This window comes from Orbicella faveolata, unplaced genomic scaffold (assembly GCF_042242905.1).
Source record: "Orbicella faveolata isolate gen_17 unplaced genomic scaffold, um_ofav_v1 contig_24, whole genome shotgun sequence".
In the NCBI taxonomy this organism is placed as follows: domain Eukaryota; kingdom Metazoa; phylum Cnidaria; class Anthozoa; order Scleractinia; family Merulinidae; genus Orbicella; species Orbicella faveolata.
Window position 1 is genome coordinate 30,228,294 of NW_028301552.1, and position 24,207 is coordinate 30,252,500.

The following is a 24,207-nucleotide window of genomic DNA, read 5'->3' on the forward strand; positions in this document are numbered from 1 at the left end:
CTGATAGAGCTATTAGGCCGGCTCGGAGATGGTCGTAATAGTACCTGAACCGAGTAGAGAACAATTCGGGGTGTAATCTGGCTAGTAATTTTAACGTAGCGCGAGGCCGATTTGAAATTATGTCCACGATTACTCTCCAACTGTACAGTACAAGGCCCAATTACTAATTAATCGCAGCACGAACTAATTTCGAGATTAGTAAGTCTTTTCATAATAAAAAAGAAACTTGGACGCATGCTTTAATTTTATCATATTTTATTTATATCGTATCTTTTACGTTTAAGTAGCATTGTTTTGTATAGCTTTTACGTCTTTATAATATTTTCCACAGGACCGTTCTGAAAACCACTTTATGTGAGATCGTCCCCTGTATAAATATTATTATTATTTTATTATTAATTATTATTTTATTATTAATTATTATTATTATTATTGTTATTATTATTATTGTTATTATTATTATTGTTATTATTATTATTGTTATTATTATTATATTATTATTTTTAAGCGATGGTCAGTAGTATTTCTGATTAGTTTTAGAAAGAGTAGCGACGACAACGTAATCGCGCGCCATTTGTCTGACAGACTGGCGCTCGGAGGACTGTATCAGATTGGAGAATTTTATCATGGATACGCCGGTTCAAGAGATGAAATTGCACTGTACAAACGGAAGCGGAGGACGTAGTGTAAACACCAATTTGATTACCTGTTGTTCACCCCCCTCCCTTCCATGCCATTGCTTTTCATGACTTGGCATAGGATCAGGAACTCAGTACTCTGTTAAGGTAATGCAGTTATACATTGTAATGCTTACACAGTGTTTTCGCGTTTCGTTTTTTTCAGGCTGGCCAGTGACCTGTTGCTATGGCAACCTATGGCTCCCTCCCCAGCAGATCGGCCCGACACAGCTGGGTTTAATATTGGCACAGGGCTGGACCTAGCCAGTCAGATGATGCAGGCACAAGGACCGGATCGCTTTGTCATGTGTAGATCAGGGCTACGCAGCTACGATGATGGTAAATAACTATTTTTGTTGAGAACACCCCGCAAGATCTAGAAAGCATGCAGTAAAAGCTAAATATGACTGAAAGAAACATACAACGATACAAGCACGAGCTGTTGACGTAATGATGGTGCGAGCAAGGAGAATTTACATTTTGATAATCAAAATAAACGAGCCATTCCCTTTGTGAGGAAACACTTGGCTGCCAGGCTACTCACTATCAACAACAGAAAAGATAGCCAATGGGAGAGCGACATTTGAAACTCGATAGAAACACGGAAAATGTTTTCTGTTTTTCTTATATCAACCACACTTCAACATCCCGTAGTGAACACTTCTAGTTTATCGTTTGTAATCTGTCTCAATCTTTCCCAGTGTTAACCATCGTTGTACCTTTTTGGTTTTGTTTTATATACCTCGGTAGTTTCTGCCTCAGTGAACTGTTATTTTGAGGTATATACTTATTTGACAGCAATTTTGTACTTCACAAAATCCATAATATCAACAGTCTACGTAAACGTTGGAATTTAACCAAGCTTTCTCTCGTGTTTTCCATTACGTTTTGATAACACGCGTTCCTCTTTGTCCTTTTCGCCAATATGTAACGTACTGTCAAGTGTTGTAATTCATTCCTCTTTTCTTTGTTTGTAGATGCATCCTCGTCTGATGAAGGCAGCAGTAATTTAACATCATTGGACAATAAGTACAAACGAACAACGTCCAACCCTAACGGCCAGACATCCTTTACACTTACGCTCAATGTTGGCAAGGCCAGACTAGCGGTTTTTCCTGTGAGTGAGGTGAGACAGATCTAGGAAGCTGTTCTTTGATGAACCACCAGTGATCCATAGAGAATTGGTCTCAATCGCAAGCGAACCCTTTTACCGTTTACTAGTTTTAAGCTCTCCCTTGTTATTCGGCAATTCACCATAAACCCAGTGCAAAAGCGCAAATATTTTACAAACCTTTCTACCTTACCGCGAATTTCTACTGAAATTCTCCACGACCTGTGTCCGTCTGGCCTCGCAGCTCAGTCGGTAGAGCATCGATCGGCGATCTAATCCGAAGGTCGCGGGTTCGAATCACATCGAGGTCAAATAATTTTTCTCTTCTTTGTTTGGTCACCCATCTCCTTGGAAGGCCTATCTTCATACTCGAAAGGAAATCTAACCCTCCAGACTAATCCAGAGCTAATCCTACACTTCTCAGTTGCTAGTGTCAGTGCTAATTTCAGCCCAACATTGCATTCGCAATTGCTGTACCCGGAATTCATACGAAACCTTGATGGATGTATTAGGTTCTTATGTGGTAGTTTTTCACATGAACAATGGCAACTCCTAGTGACGCTTCTGAAACACTATTAGGCGTTTTCAGGGTGTGAATAGCACTAGTTTTAAATTGATAACTCAAAATTATCAAAGCACCTTCGTATTTCATTTGTATTTCACAAATACTTTAAGATTATAACTTGAATTTTGTAGATTTTTCGAAGGGTTTTATGGTGACTGTTTTCTTTTCTTTCAGAGTTCCTCTCCAAGTGGAAGTTCCAGGGATTGTAGCTCGTGTTCTGAAGAAGTATTAGGAGAAATAGCAGCTGAGTTCAATGACATTACATTCTTTATAGCAGCTTGTTACAAAAGTCAAGTGGATCTGAGCTACCTGTGCCTTCAATCTCAAAAAGTCGCTTTCCAGCATGCGCCAGTGGTGCCACAGGGTGCCCACGTGTCCATGGAGTCCGCCTTCAGTGGAGCCGAGCTCCAGTCCACCCTCTACCACACTGAACCGGGTGTAAGACAAGTTGACGGGAAGACCGGTGAACCGATGTTTGCCTTTGCTATTAAAGTTTCAGGGGATACGTCGAAAAATAGTAAGGTACGAAGTGCAAATTGAACAGAGAATTACTACTTAGTACTTTGTACTTAGCACTAACGTGAAGTTGTACTGCAGTTTACATAAGTCGAGCGTTTCTCGGCCATTTTCTCTCGTGCTCTTCGCTCATGTAGTGAGCGCTTTTCCCTAGTCAGAATCAGGATAAAGAAAATGTCTTATCGCCTTTGTAGCTACATGACTTTGAGGAATGTTTGTTGCACCCTGATGGATGTGCTTATATGAGTCAATACGCGCGGTCAAATTACATAATGGTAGGCCATTCTCGGTATTTGACTGGAACTAGCTTGCAATGGAGGCTAAAGCGGGGGAATATCATAGAGTAATGTCATTTGCATTTGAGAAGGTTCCCGGATTAGTCTCAGTTGCAAGCTAGTAGTTCTGGACAGTCCAATACCGAGAATACGAAAACAGTTTGTTGAGGTGATGTGGTGCTACCTGATTTTTCTTTTAGGAAATTCTGTTTTCGCTGGGACTTCGCAGAAGCACTCTTCGCCACAGGATGCTTGCTTCTAGACAGATGTGGCTTACTCAGGTATCAATATAATGCTTCTTTAGTCAAGTGTTGTGTTTGCTGTGTGATTTTTCAGTGAAACTTGGAGGCCGTTTTTAACACCGTTTTAGACAAGTCTTTGTAGAATGACTAAATTTCTAGGCCTCTCTTAGCGGTTCTTGTTTGTCCGTTCACAAGGATGGAACTAAAATTTGCCTCGCCAGTATGGTACCTTGAAAGGTCTTGTTGTTCAACTGTGGTTGGCTCAATCGACTGAGGGAAACATTCAGAGAAGCGCATTTTTCCAAGGCAGTTGGTGCTCACTGGATCACTAAAAGTATACGTTTTGCCAAACCTCGCTTAGTTAAATGCGTGTGACTATTTATTTATTTTAAAATCGGTCATCACTAACAGCATTTATTTTTGCAGGTGGGAGATTTCTTTGACGTCAAGGATGACCCGGTTCTTGGTTTCAGTCCTCCAGCGGTCGTGACAGTATTCCACACACATGTGTGGGAAGGAACCATTGACTATAGGTTTGTTATTGGAATTTTTCCACACTCGATACTCTTCTAGCGTGTTTGTTTTTTCGTTACTCGAGGTGCTTTCCATTCGACAAAAAATTCCGAAACTTTCAAGGGCATATGGAACGAAAATGTTCTAGGAGAGTTTCCGAAAAATCTGAGAATTGCTGACTTTCAGAAATGGAACCATTCAATTCGGGGAGTAAAGTCACATGGAACTGGAATTCACGTTTATAAAATTTCGAAAATTCGTGTGTATCTTGCGAGGTTGCCCTCGTTTCCGTAAATTCCGGAATCGAAAGTGCGACACCACATGGATCTATGGAGCTACGTGATCAGTGTTTTTTTTATTTCGAGGGGGGTAGGGGATGAAGGAGGGGGCGAGTCTGTAGACGTTTCTCGTTCGGTGAAGGAATTAAGGGCGTGGGGGCAAGTCTGTTTCCTTTTAACTTATCCTGAAGTGGTCACAAGTAGAATTTAATTTTTATATTACATTAATTATTTTATGATTCTGGTATTTGGTTTTGTGCATCTGTATTCTGTAGCTCATGAGCCAGTGCAGTCAATGTTAGTAACGTGTTACTCTCTGCCCACAGGCCAATCCACCTTCCTTTACGTGTTCTTGTTACCATGGGAACGTTCAGTGTGTCAAGTAACATCACGATTGAGTCTAATGTCTCTTTGCTGAGGTAGGTTCAATAAACACTGACTGTGCACTGTATTAGCGCCAAAACGTGTTACCTATAACACAGGGGCTTGAGCAGTGATGGTTTGATTTTGAAGAAAAGTACTCAGCAAATATCAGCAAACACTGAGGAAGTGAGAATGACTAACGATGAAGAGAATAGCGTCTTGCAGGCGTTCAGTTAATTGGGGTGCAGCTCGGCCGAAAAACGGTGAGAGTAAAGAAAGAGGGGCTTAATGCGAGGAGTGAAGGAACGTGTTCTTTGACTTTCTGGTATCGCATTCTTTCCCCTATTCTTTCTCGCCGTTTTTGCTCTGTGCCCCAACTTGCCTGCAAGAGGCTATGATGAGAATGAAAGTAGATTGCATTATGGAGAACTTGAGCCGGAATGGAAGGCAATATTTAGTTTTCCAGAGTGGCTCGGATTTCTTAGTGGGACTTCGCTTCAAGAATGCCAATTACTAGCACTTTCCTTTTACAATTAAAGCCACAACATCTTGTGCGGCTGGTCTTTTCCTATAATTATGACAATAACACTCGGATCGTGTCACCCGGCCACTCTGAATGGCTACCCGAATCATGTTGCCAAACACCTAGTTTCTTTCTTTCTTTCTTTCTTTTTTCTTTTTTGTTTTTTGTTTGTTTTTTTATTTGCAAGCCGATGCATGCTGTACAGCTGGTTTAGTTTTAGGTGAATTGCTTCAAACATTTTTAGTTATTTCACTGACGAAGTTTCATCTAAACTGATTTGTTTGGTTGGTTCTTTGCCAGATTTATCATCGATGATGCGGCGTTGTATCTCTCGGACAAATGCAGTGGTTCTGCAAATATCAGAAGTAAGTTGTATTAGCTGGTTCAACTCAATTATTTTCATTCGTGATAACTGATTTAAGTGTTGATGTCTTTCCAGATTATGTATGTGTTTTAGATCTTGGGATGTTTGAGCTGTCCCTTTTCACGTGTGATGGCAGTGAACAGGTAAGAACACCAAAACAGAAATCCGTTGACGTTTCTCGTGTAAATGAGTCCTTTGAAGAAATAGTACACAGTGAAAATCTTCTTGTGTTCATGAGGGACGAGTGACGATGGCCCAACTTCTATGTATTAAAACTAGAAGTAATCAAAGATTATTATGAGAGTGCGTCCGACGCCGTCACTTAATTAAATATATAAAATGATTTCACTGGCTGACTTTTAACCTCTGTCTATTGCTAAAATCAACGTTTTTCATCGACAACCGAGGTTTTATACAGACAGATTTATCATAGTGTTAAAGTCCTCCATTTGTTGACACGTTGCGTGACAGCGCAAGTTTCCGTAGACTCACAAGTTTAATAGAACGAAAATATTTACATTTATAGCCTTCAAATTTCGTGCTAAATATTCTAAAATTAACTGGTAATGTTTGAACGTAAAAGCTAATTTGTAAAAGTAAATTTTACATACATTATTCTAAACTGGAAGCACAAATGTAAGCAAACATTTGCAATCGTGTGCTCGTTTATCGTCAGCGTAAACAAACTTCGTGCGACTAATCCGCGTATCATGTTCCCCTGATGAGTAAGGTAGACAGTATTTAAATAATTTGCCGTTCCTTGGTTCAGGCTCACTCTTATGGATCTTGCCTTCAGAGTACTTTTCCACCGATTCCAAGCAATATTCAACCGGATAAGGACTGAGCTATCTACGTGTCTGTCGCGACTGGAAATAATCAACTAATGCAATCAAAGTATAGCTTTTCCCACAGTGAACATCCGGAAAGCCAAGGCGCTTCAAAGTCTTGTTCGTTTTAAAACAAATAAATTAAACAAGGGCAATTCCATCAGATTTCGATAAATGCCACCGTCGAGGCGTTTAAATTCACCTAAATCCAACGCTGAGAGCACAATTGAATACTTACAGCTTCCAAATTACAGTGTAAATGTCCACAAAAACCCGCACTTGAACGAAACAAAGACCCGCACTCGAAAGAAATGTACAGCACATGGTTTGGCGATGATGTCATTTGTTTCGCCCCTGCTGCGGGGCGGCCAAATCGGTGTCGCAACTTCGGACGAAGGTCCACCGTCCCATGAAACTCGACTCAAGTCTGCATTAAGACTGCGTTCTACGAACGCAAAAAAAGATTCTAACCTGTCATTGAGGCGTTCAGCCAAATTTCGATGTTTTTGATCTTTTTTTTTTTTTGTATCAAGTTTTTTTTAAAGGGAATATCAAGGCAGAGGAATCTTAGAAAAAAAAACTCTACTTTTGGTCGGAGTCTTGTAAGAATTTGGATAGATCGAACCTAAGCTATTGACATTTCCAGGACTAAACGAGATGTTATTATCAGAGAAAAGTAGGTTTTGGAAGACTTTTGAAGAATGCAAGGACCGAACTAGGTCTAAACGCCAATTTCAATGACGAACCTGCAGGTTACAAGACCAATTCTAAGTAACAAAGAAATTCTAGAGTTACAAAATGGACCAACTGTTACACTTTTTGCCTCCGTCAATCATAATTCAAAGGACTACTGGCTGTAGACCGGATTGCAAGATCTCAGTTATGTTGGTACGTCTAGTTTGTACTTTAACATAGGAATTCAAATTAATCTCGTCGACCTATGCATATCAGCAATCTTTTTGGGTTCCTTGAACTTCTTTAGTTGGTTCAGAGTTGGCATGTTTTTGTAAATTGACGTTATAGCTATTTCGTAAGATAGCGGTGTACTTTCTTTACAGAAGTATTGAAGAAATTGTTTTGTTGAGGTTTTGAAGTAACAGAGTGCTTGGCCTTGAAATCACATCATCCAAACTTTTCAATAGTGCCGTTTGTTATTTTGTTCAGGGTCATCCCCAGGTGGAACTGCGCATGTCTAACAACACTGTCAATGTGAGGACGTGTTCGGACTCGTGCTCCGCTCTGCTGCAGCTGATTCAGTACATTGCGGCAGACGGGGATCTGGTGCCTAGCTACGAACCGGAAGAACCAGCTGCCACAAAAGCACCCTCGGTGAGTAAAGTAACTCACAGTTCAACTGTTTAGTGCATATGAGATCGAGGAACTGGAGACAGTACAATTAACTTTTTAGCAGAGCTAACATTACTTTGGTATTTAAATGAAGGTAATTGACTTTCTAGAGAAAATGTTTACTACGTCTGGGAAGTACCATTGATATTTTCCGTTTCCTTTGAGTGTAAGATTGTGAGGTCCTACAGCCGAGACAACATCTAGGGAGCTTGGGTCGAGTCTTGGAAGTTAAAAGAGTATTTCTAACCAGTTTTCCTCAATACTTCCTCCAAAAAAAGCGATTTTGTTGAACTTTCTAGAGTAATTATGAAATACGAAAAGTGCAAACATGGCAGGCAGATCAGTACGGGCAGAAAATTCAACAGATTTGACGTGAATTTGCTGAAAGAGCCAAATACCTTGTGCTTATCTTAAGCAAAGCAGCATCACGAAGAGTAGTGCTCAAGAAATTCGTTAATTTGGCAACACAGAATCTGTTCATAATGATAAGTAGAATGTTAACTTGGCTGAAATTGACTGAGAAATGAAGAAGTGGATACAAGTAGAATTACTTCAAAAGAAATATTCCTGAGCCCCCAATGGGAGTCATGATCAACCCACAGCGTTTCAGAGACCGGTTGGAAGCTGCGACTATTGAGCTTTGTGAGACTCATAGGTTCTGATATAACATTTCTCACTTTATTTCTTTGGTTTGGCAGTTAACAGACCTTGTTACACTACTCGAGTCTGTCATAGTCTAGTTTTGGCTGGTCTCTCTCACGCAACGCTACGCTGTCGGCAGAGAGGGACCCACTCCCGTAACGTCGCGTGAATGAGAGAGGGCCAGTACTGGCTGGAGTCTGCCATAGCATCCAAACGGGGTCTGGAAGAGTTTGAGGGTTGAGTCCTGTTGAAGGCTTAGAAACGATATTTTTTGAGTCGTTAGATTTGCGTGCCCCTCATTTATTTCAAACAATCTGTTCTACTTCACCCCTACTTCCTAAAGTTTACCTTAGTGACTTAGTGTTAATTTGTTATGAATGTGGGATATATCGATTCTCTTTCATTTTGTCCCTTGTGTACGGTTTAGACTCCTAGCCGCTGTCCAGCTGATCCACCGCTCAAGCAGGGGTCCGTAGATGAGGGTGAGCTGAGCAGTATCATGACAGAGGCCATGGTAGATACGCACTCTATGGAAGGGCCCTCTCACGATAAGGTACTATGTGCTGTTAGGCTGAGCGATTTCTTGTGCAATTTACCGTGCAACAAGCCTTTGCGAAGTAAATTGCAAGGTAAATTTACGCACGGGAACAGATGTCTTCATTATTATGAAAACTGAAGCCACTTTCTTTCTGTTTCTCATCTCCATAATTTTCGTTTCGAGACGAGTTGCATAGAAGAATAGCTACAAGCGTAATGTCCTCTTCAGTTTCGCGCTCTCCGTTACGACGTTTCTTCACGTCCATTGCAAAGATTAACGTTGTTTTAATAAATCACAGAACGTCAGAGGAGATTTGAACCCTCAACTGTCCAGATCACCGAGAAGAGATCTGTTCCTGTTCCCTGACGATGAGTTGGCTAGTCCAGTAGAGGAGCATTTCCCCCCTGAAGATACAGGCGTGGAGTTGGCAAATCCGGGGGAGTCTGACGAAGAGGACAGTGATGACGATTTTTGTATCCTGGAACATCCCGATAAAGAACCCGAGGGTTTGAGCCATGAAGTAATCATCAAATGCCTCACAGATGAACAAGTCAACATTGTCGAGAATCATTTTACCGTTCCAGTAAGTAGTTATAAAGTTGGTACAGTAATCTTAAACCTCTTATACTTCTTCCCTCTCTATTCTCTATTTTCCCATTCCCCGTAACTCACTCTTTTTCCCCCCTCCCCCCCCCCCCCCCGCCCCGAAAAAAATGCTCTTGGAGGTCTGCATATTCCCAAGAGCATTTCACAACAATAATTTATGCAAAATGTGGGGCGGACAGTGAATTATGGGGAATTGGAGAAATTGAGAATTAATCACTTTTTCCTTCCCACGACAGTTGGCCAGGACAATTACATGCATGAACTACAGAAATTTATAACGGGGAAACAATGTTTTCCGAGTAAACCTCATCCTACATTCTCTCCTTTTGCTTTTTATGGGGAGATGTGTTCTTCAACAAATAAAGAAACAGTCCCGTATACCTGTTTTTATATCCGCTAGCTAGCTGCAGTATGTTTTGAAATACCGTTGAATCTCTTTACAACGGCCTTACTGAAGCCTTACTGTCGTGACCCTGCTCACAAGGTTAGTTGGCCATGTGTGAAGAATCGACTGTTAAGTCCACTAGTGTTTGGTCATACTTTCAACCATTTTCATTTTTTGCCATGTTTTTCTTAAGTGCAAGTGATGTGTTCGAGAAATACTGGAAGCATTAATGATCAACATGCATTATCGCGGCAATGATGAGCGACGTCAGCAGTGAATCAATGATGCGGTAACGTAAAAGTCGCCCAGCATTGCTGCCGGTATTTTGTCGACCTAATGTACCAATACCTTACATGATATCATGAAATGTCCTCAGTGTAAGTGAGAACTCATTGTTTATATGTTCTCTTCGCAGATTGGTCCAAGTGATCAACTTGGCGCCCCTAGTCATTTTCCGCCAGCGGTGTTCTGCTACACATTGAAGGAGATGTCTGTAGTCTGGCACTTGTTTGGTGGGAAGGATTTTGGTGGCTCATCGTCACGTGACCAAAAGAAAAAGTAAGTTAGAGAGAGATTGGTCTGTTAAGGATTTTCACGCGTAGAACTTCAACGTTTGTTCGTAAACAGTGTGGAGACGGAAAATAATGAAGTCTCCATGAGCGAAAATAACTATCACTTTTTTTCTGTTCTTGGCAGAATAAGCTTTGCACTGGATGAAAAAGGCGAGCCTGTTGAGAGTTCTTTTGTTAAAAGGCCCACTGTACTGTTCAGTAAAAAAACTGCAACATCAACTAACGCCGTGAAAAAACATAGCGGCGGACCTAACAGGAATAACCATGTACTGATGGAGTTTCACTTGAACAAGGTGAGTAGCATTTGATTTCCTGCGTCGCAGCCGTTGTTTGTCATGCAACTGTCCTCTCCGCTAACGACCGTTATGTGTGGAGAATTGTTGCGTGACTTCCCAAAGAACGGCTGTCACTGCAGGTAGGAGGGATGCTTTTGGTCCCACGGGGGTAGACTGAGCGTTAAGTTTCTTCTGAAAAATTATCTAAAAGTCAATTTAGAAAGGATAGTTCTCAACAAGCAAACTGCCGGACGAAACATAACCTGATGATGTTCAGATTGCCTAGCGTGTTACTTTGGGAGGATACGTGACTGAGGGGATTTTATTGTAGCATCGCAGAGACCGTGCCGACGAATCATGGTCAAGCTAGAGAAAGTGGACTTCATACACGCGAAACGTCGTTTCAGAGGCTAGAGAATCAAAGGGAGTTTCAATTCAGTGTAAAACATAGTGTTTGATTTTTTCGTGCTTTCTTCAGATTCGTCTACAGTATGAGCAGTACTCAGAACACACGGAGCAGGCGTCGCGGCTGGTGGTGCTCGTACAGGATATAGAGATAAGGGACCGCTTAGCACATTCACAGATAAACAAGTTCTTGTACCAGTACACGTCCGAAGCCTGTCCAAAACAGTCCCATGCTAACATGGTAAGGGCCCTCTGTAGAGTTGTATGTATTTAGCGGCGAGAAGAGGTTGGGGGAAAAGAACGTAAATGCCATGAGATCTGGCTCAAAGTCTGTTTTTTTTTTTTTTTTTAATAACTTTAATTGTGATTCACCCTACTTACACTACTGATACGTCTACTTACACAATTCAGTTACTTTCAATTTAATTACTTACGCACTGCTTACACTACTTACTAAGCAATACAATTACAGGTGCTACTTATAATAATACAATTTGCATAACGTACTCTACAAAACAACACGATACGATTACTTATTTAACTTACGATGCAATTCTTACACTACTTACAAAAAAATACGATTATTGATGCTACTTACAGTCATGTTATGGCAGTGAGCAACAATTTTAATGATACATTCATATTAAAATAAAAAAGCAGTGTTATAAATAATAAGATGGGCATAGTTAATTATATCGGAATGAGCACCCATTTCTTTTCAAAGACGTTTTTCTTGTTGATATTTTTTCAGTTTCATATTTAATCTTAATTGAGGTCAAAGTCTTTCTCCAACGAAGGCTATCTCCCAACATTGTTTGAGTTTTTATAAAAAGATGATCTTGTTTTAATCACGAATTGGCTCTTCCCGTAGAGCAAGTAAACGATAGAAATTCACGTCTGTACAGGCATTTTACCGTACATTTTCTGTCATCAATATTTACCTTTTTTTTAGTGAAACTGCCGAAGAAATTTTAGCTGGGGAGTACAACAAAATCTATTTTTCTTAGCGATTTCTCGCCATTGCCAAGACGTCCTTTCAGCATACCCCGTTCGGTCTTTCCGTGACTAGTTACTTAAAAGGACGTTTGGGTAAAGGGGCTTTGCACATAATTAAAATCTTTTATCAGGTCCTGCTCAAGATGTTGTACATTCGGCCTGATCCTGGTCTTACAGCACAGGAGTGTAATCTGAGAGTGTCCATACAGCCACTGAGGCTCAATGTTGATCAGGTAATGTCTGGCGATTCTCTTATCGCATTGATGTTCACCTTCTCTATCAGACGAATCAACGACAGAGGGTCCATCATCAGCCTTTTTAATCCCGCTTCCCGCCACTGTTTTTGGATCAACCCGCCATCCCGCCCCAGTCAGAATGTTTATCCCGATCTCGCCTTGTTAGAGTAGCAGTTTTCCGCGTGACATCTGATACCTGTGATTTTCTGTTTCTCGTCCCGCATTCCGCCGTCAATTTTAAAACTATCCCGCATCCTGCCTGTCAAAATGAGTAAATCCCGGTCCCGCCGAAGTATTTTTAGCCCGCATCCCGCCATTAACATAGTTAAAATTTCTGCCATGCCACATCTCGCTCTATTTTCATTCTCATCCCGTATCCCGACAAACCAATGTTGGACCCTCAACAAATCATTCTAGAGATAAGGAATTGTTCCAGAAGGACAGCAGTCATGCTGAGGCCCCAAGCTCATTATCGGTGCTGAGATACGAAGCCCCTTGCATGCCTTAGTGTGATTAGGGTTTACGGTTATCTTTCCACTATTATTATTACCAGGGTATTCTTCTCCACCGATCATCGTATTACTGACACCGATATCATAATAGAGTGAGAAAACGTTTGGGTGCAGTAGTTCTTTATCTGTTATCAGTCTTGTTATTGAATAAGCGATCTCAACTGCCGTTGCAGAAACGCGCAATGGGAACGTGTATAAAGGCCCGGTCAAACACATGTTACATTTCGACGCAGAGTATTGCAGCTTTGGTGTGCACAACATGTTTCTTACGTTTGGCCACCCAGTTGCATCGTGTTGCAAGATTTTGGATGAAGCCAAATGTGTGGAACTTGTTGTGCGCAACAATGTTGCAATTTGAAATTAGCGCGCAAGTAGTATCCAGTCCAATCACTAGTAGTATCGAAAACTTAATAAGGAACTTTTCCATACGTCAAATTGACGAATTACGACAATTTGCTACTACCCATGTACTTGGTGGTTGAATGACTTTTCTTTTTCCTTTCCTTTTGTTTGTTCTCTCTAGGATGCCTTGTTTTTCTTGAGGAATTTCTTTTCGGAGATCATGGGCGAAGCTGCTAAAAACCCCAAAGGTACACCAGCCCAGGCTTATTGTATATGCAACTGCCTGCAGACCGAGTCAAATTCCGCGAGAAATACAATGTCGAATATATGGTACATGGTTCATGGAAAATGCAGCTGCCCTCAGCTTTAGACTTCTTTGAAAATGATAAATCACATCCTTCGCCAGTATTTTGCTTCTATTTAAAGACTTTTAATGTAGCAGAAGACTAACTTTGCTGAAATTGTCATTCAGGCGCTGTATTTTGCGCGATGTTTTGCTTTACTCTGAGAATGGTCACCACGCCCGTTTATTATATTTTGACCCTAAAAAAAGAAGTGATTTGTTTTACTGTTTTCGTGTTATTTTGTTTCTTAGGATCAAGCTCAGTGGATTCCAGTCCCGTTAAACCGCCGCCAGCTTCTGATTGGTTAACAGAGTTATCTGACGCTGAGGAGACCCTGGTGAACTCGGCCAGTGAGTCCGAGGCAGATACTCCTCAACCAGCGCCCACGTTTTTCAGGTCCTTTATATTCGCTCCCGAGGTTCCCATTAGGCTGGACTATCATGGCAAGAGAGTCGACATGGAACAGGTAAAATAGTGCGTTGTCTGCAGCTCAACATTCAGAGAGAGCGACAGGTACACTGAAGTAGCGCGTCCATATACCAGCGCTCATTAGTTATAGCTGCAAGTCTATAGCTGTTTATGCCTTCTAGAATGTTTTTACAAGTTGTTTAAGTTTTTCGCTGGTTTCCATTTCCTGGATGGGGATAGTAATAGCAGATTTAAGAATGCAGTATGATTGCCCTAACCAAGGCTTAAGCCCGAACCTCGGGATTCTTTGACTAATGCTGTTACCATTAATAAAAATAGGTACCTATAGGGTACATGTGTGGGACACCTCATTTGCATTAACGGACACAAGCCGATGACAATAGTGTGGCATACCTCAGATATCCCACACAATAATAAAAAAAATATCTTTACAACACCGGTATATATCTATATTCAATTGGCGCCAACCAGAGGATGTACAGTTGGATCGCGCTAATTAAAACTCGGTCATTTCGAATTCTCTGTTATTACGAACCATTTCCCTTGTATTTGCCCTTCAGTCAGTTACTATCGGTTCAACTGTATGATCGTTTCTTTTCCTGTTGATGAGGAATCTCTTTGCTCTAGGGAACCCTTGCTGGTCTACTAATCGGTCTTGCCCAGCTCAACTGCTCCGAGCTTCGTCTAAAGCGTCTGTGCTGTCGTAGCGGCTTACTTGGAATAGACAGGGTCATAAGCTACGCTCTGTCCGAATGGCTGGCGGACATCAGAGGCACACAGCTGTCCAGGATACTAGGAGGGGTCGGACCCGTGCACTCGTTTCTACAGTTGTTCCAGGGACTCGTGGACCTAGTGTGGCTGCCTATAGACCAGTATCGGCGGGATGGGCGTGTCATGAGGGGGCTCCAGAGGGGTGCCAACTCATTCACCACTTCATCGGCCATGGCCTTCCTTGAACTCACCAACAGAGTTGTACAGTTGATACAGGTAAGAGGTAATGTTCGTGTTATCTGACAGGAACAATCTGTATGACCTTATCATTTACTCGTGTCTTTATTATCGTAATAGTTAACTGTGTAGTTTGCTTATCCAATTTTTGTAGTTGTAGGAAATGTCCTAGCTAACTGCTGATATGCACCACTGCCAGATTAGTTCTTCAGTGGCATTATTGTAATTAAAGAATTAACGATCGCTGGACTACTTAGAAATTGTTACCTTATGCGTATTTTAAGCGTTCCTTGCGATATGTTGGGACTCAAGTGGTACCATAAAATTCCTATAGTCGTAAAAAAGGCCCACTGTACTTTCCATTTGGCCGTAAAATCTCAACTTTCGAAACGGTGGAAATGTTTCTGACGGGCGAGCCATCCAACCGAAAATTCCGAAAATTCAACGAGAAAAATCGGATCGAAGGAAAATTCCCGGCATGAAATTTTTGAAAGTTTGGGTATACTTCGCGAGGTAGTCTTTGTGTTCACAAGTTCCGAAAAATGCTGTTTTATTCACCTCTGAAAATTTCGAGCAATCCAAACCAAACGTTTTGGTCGAATGGAAAACGCCTTCGACATCCTCGACGATCCACACGTTGTGAAATGACTGGTCACGTGGGTTGTGCATCCGCATGATATCTCCATTGCATGCCTTAGCTTCAGTTATGTGACAGAATTCCTAACGAACATAGTGCGCACTGCAAGTAGCGACTGTGCGAACGTTAGACAGTTTTGGGACCCCCTAACTCTGGCAATTCCTAAAGGTAACGATACCCTTTGGAAGTAACCAATGACACGACAGCTAGACTTTTGGTAGTTAACGATTTGGTAGTTAGCGATAAGATGTCATTGTGCTTCCAGTATAAATAAGACTGCTAAAAGACGAAATAACTACCTCATTACTTTACGAATTGTACGATAAGGATTTTGTAAACATTGTGGATACTGTATTGCGCTAATTTGTCGATGCGAGTCTCCCAGGAACGAAGATTGTGGTGAAAAGGACCTATTAGTTAATGGTGCATGGTAAATGTCTTCGTTAATAACTTTTTTGTCCTCGTTTGCTGTGTAGTGAGTATCTGACTAACTTGACTCTCATGTTTTGACTGTAGGCTGCGGCAGAAACAGCCTATGATGTAGTGAGTCCAGACTCCCCAGTCAAACGCGGTCAGAATCGCTTGGCACAGCAGCCGTTTGACTTGCGTGAAGGTGTTTCTAATGCGTACCAAGTCTTTAGAGAGGTCAGACAAGCTTGTTTTGCTTTCTTTGGTATTTTCTTCCTCAGCTAGCCTTTTTTTAACTGTTTGTCTGCTTGTTTCTTTGTTTGCTTTTTCTCCTTTTCTTTTTTTCTCTTATTTTCTCTTGAGAGGAGGGCAACCAAAAAAAAAGGATAGACATTGAGAGCCACCTTGCTTGTTTGCTTCACTGGAATTGAAGAAATCTTAAAACGAACTAGAAATCTCGAATTTTGATTCCTGAAAAGAATCGAAAACTGTAGAAATATGTTTTGTAAATGGCCCTTGTTCGACTTGGAGCTCTAAAATTAAATACCTACCTCCTCGCCCCAGTTATTCAGAGTCCAAAACATTATCCAGTTGATTAAGGTCATTCCACTGAAATTGAACCTGCACTGAGATTTTTGTGAAACTTTGCCTATTGATTTTTTATATTATAGGAACTTAAATTTTGAAATAAAAATGAGGGTCCCCATGTTAGTTTAGGAACAACAGCACCCTGTTTACACCCATATAAATCCTTGTAATAGCATTATGATTGTAGTCACGATTGCTTGCTAAATTCACGTTTCCGACGATTGCTTTTTGTTCAACATTGAGAATTGGTCCACATTTATTTTACACAGAGAAATTTATTACTCAATTCAAAACAACAGAAAAAAAAAAATGATAGGTCACCATACTCGTTTGCGAGAAAATGACGATTTACCTCTATGGCGAGGTCCAGCTGTAAAGAAAAAGCCATCATTTTTTTAATGCGCGCGCGCTAATCACGCGTGAAATTATGCGCAGTAGGGATGCGCAGTGCAATACTGGGGAATGACCTTAAGTCCTATACATATACAACTAATAAAATACATCAACTGTGTAACCAGCAGCCAAGCTACCAACCTACTCTTTTCACGTTTATTTTTCAGGGACTGGGTCAGACAGCTACAAACATTGTTCAAGTCGCTAAAGATGAACACGAACAGAAGGGCGTGACAGGGGCTGTGGGAGGTGTCCTGCGTCAGGTCCCCGCCACCGTGGTCCAGCCCCTTATCCTGGCTACAGAGGCTACGTCCAATGTCCTGGGAGGGGTCCGTAATCAAATCTTACCCGATGCGCGGCGAGAGGCCGCGGACAAGTGGCGATCTAATCCTTGATGGGGTCAAAAGATTGTCAATACTACAGACGAATGAACAGGCGTCGTTTTATGGAAAGTCGTCGTAAAGTAAAGGGAATTGATGCACTATAGTTATAAATTAAAGTAGCGTGAGTTAGCTTGGTGCGTATTGAAAGATACATGACGTTGCGCAGCAACAGCTTGTGACGCTACACAATAATCATCTCCTTGACAACCATGGTTACTACTTGAAAGTGGGTTTTGTAGTGTATATACTACTGCGGCTTTTAATGACACGCGAACTCTGAAGTTCAAAACCTTACTAAAAGTTACGTTTTTGGCCGCCGCCAATCATTAGTGGGCTTAAGCATACCACGACGACCACGCCAACGAGAACGTCACCAAACAAAAGGTTTAATAAGAACAATGGCTTCTCACGTGCGTTAAAAGTCTGTACATGTTTTAGCCGTCCTCTGCAAAACAAGAATATAAAATGACCAAGTTCTGCGAAGTCTGAGGAACGCGAACGACGACGGTCGCTGTCATTGCATATTTAGGAGTAGGCGCACTAAATAGATCTAGACAATTGCGCAATTCGAAAGTATAATAGAAATTCGTTTCTGTCTAGGCGTCGTCCTCGGCGTCGTCGTTGCCGTCGTAGCCGTCGTCGTCGTCGTTGCTTAAGCTCTCCATTATTACGACGACAACCAACGAAAATGGGTCGAAATCTACCAATCACATCCCACTGGCGTGAAATTTTAACCCGTAGAAGTAAACTTCTGTTCCCTGAGAGGCCCGATGAGATGGTCAATGGTAGAGAAACACGGAATCGTTGATTAAACAGAATGCACGTGTTATTGAAAGGCGCGGTGAAACGCCTAGTCTGTTTATATCGGGACGCCCACGGTTGACATACGTTTAAGATAGTAGTCTTCTAGATATGTAGTATTTCAGATTGAAATTAACTTAGAAAATCGTTTTTAGACGTTTTCAATCCCGCCAATACCTTGCTAAATTGAAATTCTCTGAAATTTGCACTTCCCAAGCTTGGTTCTGCGCAAAAGTACCGGCCAGTGATCACCGCGTTGTAATAATTGTTTATAATTTAACCAGTCTGTGATGCTTACATGAGGTCATAGTGACACGTGTTCTGCTTAGCAGCTTTTCCATCTGAACCTGGGGCACATTCTGATTCGTCAATCCTCAGCTTGAATCTACACAGCCTCTCTTTTTGCTCTAAAATCCACGGAAGAATGTAAAAACCGAACGAACGAGCACGATTTCCAAGAGCAGCGAGTAGTTGGTGCCCGTTCACTGATATTTATCATTGTTTTTTTTGGCGTTCTCTCCCCTCCCACCGGCCCCGCGCGCAGATGTTAGAGCAAAAGGCGAGACTGCTGGCAGTCTATTTAAATCAGGCAAATGGCCATTTTGAAATTGCTTTATAGGCACATGTATTAGTGCATTTCTGTATCAGACTTTGCCATTTTGTAGCTAGTATAGAAAGTGAAGCCGGCAAACAGAAAAACCGGCAAATAGGGTGTTCACAGTGTACGTAGAGGCTTCGCTGGTGAATTATTTATTTCTCTTTTTCCAGCTTTTATTAGATCAAGATGTAGCAATACAAATATAATGTAGAAGTAAGTCCATGTGGCCGCCGAAGCTTCCGTGTAAAGAAATTGTACAGAATTTTTTTTTTTTTTAATCGTGAGAATATTTTTAATGTGTACATTAAGAAAGACCGCGTAAAGGGAGAGAGAAAGAATGTTTTATCGTCAGTGCGGTGGAAGAAAAGCTGTTAAAGGGTATATTATGTCGCGTACTTCCTCTGCAGCTGGTGTGGAAGAAATCCTGATTTTGTCGTTGAGAATTTAATAAATTTTTCAATTTCTAGTTTCTTTGTATTCGTGTTGCAGCGTTTGCCTTTCGGTCGTAAGATTAAAACGTTAATTCTTCTTACTCATAGTCATACAGTTCTTTCAATTTTAGTTTTGTGAATGTCGTTGTGCATCAAGACAATATCTTTAAGTTGATGATTTTATGTATTCTCGCCACCGTCCTGCTTGATAATGTGTTGGTATTGTAACGAGAAATTGAATTTTCATCACTCCTGGGTATTAAAGGTTTACCCTAGGTTGTTTACCATTTACACGCAGAACCTGGTTCGTCAACTGTTTGTACAAATGGTAAGCAAAGATCCATTTTAGTAAATTCCGTTCAGATTGTCCATTTACCATTTAGTCAAAAACGTTCAATTTTTCGAAGGAGAATAGGGCGAGTTCGACCTGATCATAATTCCAAGATGGTGATGAGGTTAGCAAAGTGACGTCAGTTTTTCATGTGTCTGTCCTCTTATTGATGATAAATTGCGGCATAACATTGTCAAAGTGGCTATGGAACACGAGCCGCGGGCGAGTAGTTCCGCAGTAAACTTTGACAATGTTATGAAGAAATTTATCATCAGTAAGAGGACAGACGCATAAAAAACTGATGTCAATTTGTTTTTTACAATAACAGAACCCCAAGCTGGTCAAATGCCGGGAATAAATGAGGGGAAAAGACGCGTAAACATGCCGTAAACAGATATAGGTGAATTTTATTCAAAATGACGCGAACATTGTCAATAGCTTTTCTCGCTTTTTGATTGGCTACTTAAAAAAAGTCCATAGAATCTCATTGGTTAAAAAGTTGACAGTTTGACAGCTTAAATTTGAACTTGAAAGCTTGCATAAATTAAAATTTTATCCGTCTGTACTCTTATTGATGATAAAAATGAGCCAATCAGCGCGCGAGAAATTAGACAGTTATTGTAAAAAATATATTGCAAATGGTAGACACATTTCCATTCGCATTTTTCGGTTGGAAATCCTGGGCTACCTTTCAAGACGTTCCGTTTATTTCGAAAACTTTCCGGTCGGCCGCGCCAAAATTGTACGTCTTGCCACTTACATTCTGAACGAAATATCCGACATTTTTGGGTAAATGGTATACAAACCCCTGTTGCTGTCCTGTTTGCACAGTGAATGCGGGATTTTACAAATTGAATCAGTCCATGTTTACACGATGTAGCCTTTTTCCAGTGCTATTTTAAAATGAAAAGTGGTGCCGTCATGATCGTATTCCAATCACAGCGCACGTTACATGATTAAAATAATTATGTTACAACAGCGTCCGCCTGTGGCTTTCAAAGACTAATTGACCGGACAATATGGCAAGGTCGAAGTTTGAAATTTGTCCGTAAAGACCGAACGTTCGTGGTTAATAAGATGTTTATTATATGGCAGTTTGCTCTGTCTTTGCAGGCCCGTAATCGGGCCGTGGGCATTACGGGAGAATAATGCCCTACAGTTACTCAATCAGAGCGCGCTTTAGATTGGCCACAAACACAAGCCATATAATAATTTTGGATAATAAACTAAATAGTCTCCATTTGACTTTAAAAATATGCTCGGATATTTGTCCTTGGACATAATATGTTCCTCGAAGCTCGCATTTTTCCTCAAGCCTCGCCCTCGGAAAATTGTTCGTTTCTCGGAACAGATAATGTCCAAGGACAAACATCCGAGCTTATAATCCATTAAATATTTTCGCTCTCGCGCGATTGGTTTAAACGCGTCACGTGCCTGAAAACTGGGGAATATCACCCGGATATTTCCCAATTTTAAAAACCGCGCGAAAAACATTTAAAGGATAATAAAGCCAATGGTATTCGTCCTTGAATATTATCTGTTCCTCAAAGTTCACAGTTTTCCTGGAGCTCCGCTCTCGGAAAACTGTTCGCTTCTCGGAACAGATAACATCCGCGGACAAATATTCGAGCAACCGAGGCTATTGTTTACTTTCGCGCCAAATGGAGGTGTTGAGGCTGTCAATGAAAAAGAAATCTGGGTACGAGCAAAATCCTCGCCCCAGATCTAATCGGCTAGCCGACGAGTTAGGACAATATGGCGGCCATACCTGGGTTTTTGCATTTTTACAGCTCGAAAGACTATTGTACCATCAGTTTAGTGCAGATCTTGGCAGCTTGGACGGCTGTCGCTGTTTCAAATTATGCTTCGCCATCCACGTCATTGATAACAAGCACAGCAGTGTCACTGAGGCTGTTTTGTATGGTGTTCTCTGTGTTATGTTTCACTCTCATTCGGATGAAATCGCGGATAAAATTGACGGTATGTTACAATTCATCCTTTTTCCGATTAGTTATTACAGTTTAATGGCATTATTTAAAGATGGTATGAAAAAAATGTTCGTAAATGATGAGGTACGTAAGAAAAAGAAAAACAAGGAAAATTATAATGCTCAAGCATGTACCAAATTTGGCCACATTAGCTAATATTAATAATTTGATAAGGATAATCTATTAACCAACCAAATATATTAAAATGGCTTCTTGTAACTAAATAATAAAAATATCATTATTGAGGGGAATTTAACACAGTGATACATGCATAGTTTTATTTCATTTGAATGGTTTATATTAAATCATTAACTGTTATTATTATATGGCTTTGTCTCACAAGGACTGGGAACTACCGAATTCACGAATTTTATTGTCTGCGGTCTAGATTTTCCCATTTAGACTAGCATCTCGACCGATCACATTTTGCCATGAAGAAGTTGCAAACTAAATACAAAAATATTGACTATTTTCTTCCAAAATATTAGTTCCAGAAAATATTCATATTATGGAAGTGCGAAGCCTGATGAGGAAAAAGTAAAGAGGACGAGTTTGGCAGAATTAAGTTCAGCTCATCGTCGTTCGCAAGCAAAATGTCAGCTAGTACAAACCAGTTACATTAAACGAATTAATTTTTTCTTGTTTGCCATATAATAAACATCTTATTAACCGAGCTTAGTCGATCTGTATGTGAGAATCTTGACCTCAGTCATGTGTACAGACCTCACTGCATTCGGTCTGTACTCTCAAACTCGGTCAAGATTCTCCCATACAGACCTTCTGCTCAGTTAATAAGAGCTAATTAATTTTGGTACCCCGCTGATACAATACTAGAAATGTGCATCTTATTTTTCACAGGTACGGCACGTTGTCAAACTGATCATATTGGTATTTGGATCAGCAGCAGTATTCCATCTTATTGCTATATTGTTTGGAGCTTCAATCTTGGAGTAAGTCTCTGTTTAAATAATGTTATGAAATCTATGTGAAATATCAAGGGTATATACTCTTAAAGGCCTGGGCATCAGGCAGATATTACCTTATCATCTAGTCCTCTGCACACATTGCAGACGCTGTGACCTTTACAAAATTGGCCTCCTGCTGTGCACTCGTCCGATTTTGAATTTACCTGTCTGATCACTCCCTAAATTGTAATCAATTACTATATACCTAGCGGTTTTCATTTGACTGTTGAAAAGTAATTGGTTTTGCATTACTGCGCTAGATGATTGGCCAAAAAAAAACTTGCACCACTTTCTCAAACAATCAGAAGTCAAACCAAAACCAGTCTTGACTTGCTTGCACACATTTTCCCGTGCTTCTAGTCAGCCACATGTATTTTACTTTGAGTTTTGATGGGTTCAAGTCCTGTATTGCCTGTCCTTTGTGACTGACAAGAGTGACTTTGGTTTTGGTTTTATAACACCCAATTGAAAACCATTCTGACTATAAGTAGTAATAAAATACCAGTTGCCAACCCCTGATACTGACTGTAATGTCCTAAATATATATATTTTTTATATATTTTCGTTTCTAATGTTGTGTCACAAGGGTATATAAAGCGTGAACTGTATCGGGTATATATCATGAAGATGCAGCACTTGAGTGTTTACTAATTGCATGTTAATAGTTAACTGAGTGTCGAAGGCAAAATCGTCATGTTTGATTCAAGATCAGAGTCAAAGCAGTCTCTATTATTTTTATATAATTTGAGCAATTCTGGGAGTACAAAAATAGAAAATCAACATACAATTTACCAATCCTCACTGATGTGCTAAATTTCATTTTTTTTTAACAGGCAGAGTGAAGAGACGTTCTGTTGGGCCTTACTGATGTCTCTTTTGGTTGTCCTTCCTGCCTGTAGTTTGCTAGGAGCACAGATGGAACTCGTACCAAGGATATTTTTCAGTGCCTGGTCAGTACACCATAATGCCTTTATATACATTGTACATGTATCTTCACAAGGTTTAGAACATGTGAAATTGCACACAATTTGCTGGTAAATTTTTTCTTCGAAAGAAAGTTTTTCTAGCAAAACTAACAAAAAATGAATAAAATGACAAAACTAGCAAAAAATGAAAAGCTTTTTGGGCAACATTTCTATTTAATATTATCAATACATGTAATTTATCACATGTAATATTTAACAGATGTCTGTCTGTGAAAGTTATGGTGTCTCCATGTCCTGGTCACCATTAGGGGATATTTACTTTTGAAAACTTGTATGATGCAAGTTATACACCAATTTCCACTGACAATGTGATCTCATACCACATTTACATTTGCGATGTGACTCACACAATCCCATCTTGAATGAGAATTTGAAAACTCTGCATGTACCACCCATTCTAGTCAAGTAGGAGACTGATTTTACACTGAAAGGAGTAGTTATTCTTGCTTTGCATGATAGTGACTCAAAACTTCATACTTGGTGAGTGACTGGGGTGAGCTCCAACTGTTTTGTTCTTGTGAGAGTGACATTTGTGATGATACATGTAAGATATTTTGTGGACAAATGGAGGTTGTGCGGCAATATTTAGAAACTATGAATGTCTCTCACAAAATGGCTTCAGGCAAGTTGGGTCGACTTTCATTTGACTGCGCCGGTCATGACAACCTGTGTCGGGATGAGAAGATCACCCTCTACAATATTCTCTATGAAGTTATCAGATGGAGTTGCTGGAGTCTCTCGCAAAATAACTTCCAGTGTGTCTGGTCGCTCACCACGGTGACCTTAGTCTATCTGAATTATTTTGTGTGTATTGGACAACCCTCCTAGACTGAGAACCACAAGATGGAACCAAGATGAATTTGATCT

General features: G+C 40.6%; 2 protein-coding genes across 2 annotated transcripts in view; both read left to right on the top strand.

The window, feature by feature from the left end:
* The window catches only part of LOC110051978 (autophagy-related protein 2 homolog A-like), a 34,775-nt gene extending 15,670 nt beyond the window's left edge, over window positions 1-19,105 (top strand). The window contains exons 18-37 of the mRNA XM_020758099.2: window positions 844-1,016; window positions 1,655-1,803; window positions 2,528-2,875; window positions 3,345-3,425; window positions 3,813-3,919; window positions 4,504-4,596; window positions 5,364-5,428; window positions 5,503-5,570; window positions 7,419-7,583; window positions 8,671-8,796; window positions 9,080-9,364; window positions 10,188-10,330; window positions 10,469-10,637; window positions 11,098-11,265; window positions 12,152-12,253; window positions 13,292-13,358; window positions 13,706-13,920; window positions 14,511-14,870; window positions 15,985-16,113; window positions 17,025-19,105. Coding sequence (XP_020613758.2) covers window positions 844-1,016; window positions 1,655-1,803; window positions 2,528-2,875; window positions 3,345-3,425; window positions 3,813-3,919; window positions 4,504-4,596; window positions 5,364-5,428; window positions 5,503-5,570; window positions 7,419-7,583; window positions 8,671-8,796; window positions 9,080-9,364; window positions 10,188-10,330; window positions 10,469-10,637; window positions 11,098-11,265; window positions 12,152-12,253; window positions 13,292-13,358; window positions 13,706-13,920; window positions 14,511-14,870; window positions 15,985-16,113; window positions 17,025-17,252 — 3,241 coding nt within the window. The 3' untranslated portion in view covers window positions 17,253-19,105. The remainder of the gene's footprint in view (window positions 1-843; window positions 1,017-1,654; window positions 1,804-2,527; window positions 2,876-3,344; window positions 3,426-3,812; window positions 3,920-4,503; window positions 4,597-5,363; window positions 5,429-5,502; window positions 5,571-7,418; window positions 7,584-8,670; window positions 8,797-9,079; window positions 9,365-10,187; window positions 10,331-10,468; window positions 10,638-11,097; window positions 11,266-12,151; window positions 12,254-13,291; window positions 13,359-13,705; window positions 13,921-14,510; window positions 14,871-15,984; window positions 16,114-17,024) is intronic.
* Window positions 19,106-21,123: 2,018 nt separating this feature from the next.
* Window positions 21,124-24,207, top strand: part of LOC110051914 (GPI ethanolamine phosphate transferase, stabilizing subunit-like) — a 5,370-nt gene continuing 2,286 nt past the window's right edge. Inside the window, exons 1-3 of the mRNA XM_020758013.2 lie at window positions 21,124-21,381; window positions 22,248-22,339; window positions 23,188-23,304. Of these exons, the coding sequence (XP_020613672.2) occupies window positions 21,157-21,381; window positions 22,248-22,339; window positions 23,188-23,304 (434 nt within the window). The 5' untranslated portion in view covers window positions 21,124-21,156. The remainder of the gene's footprint in view (window positions 21,382-22,247; window positions 22,340-23,187; window positions 23,305-24,207) is intronic.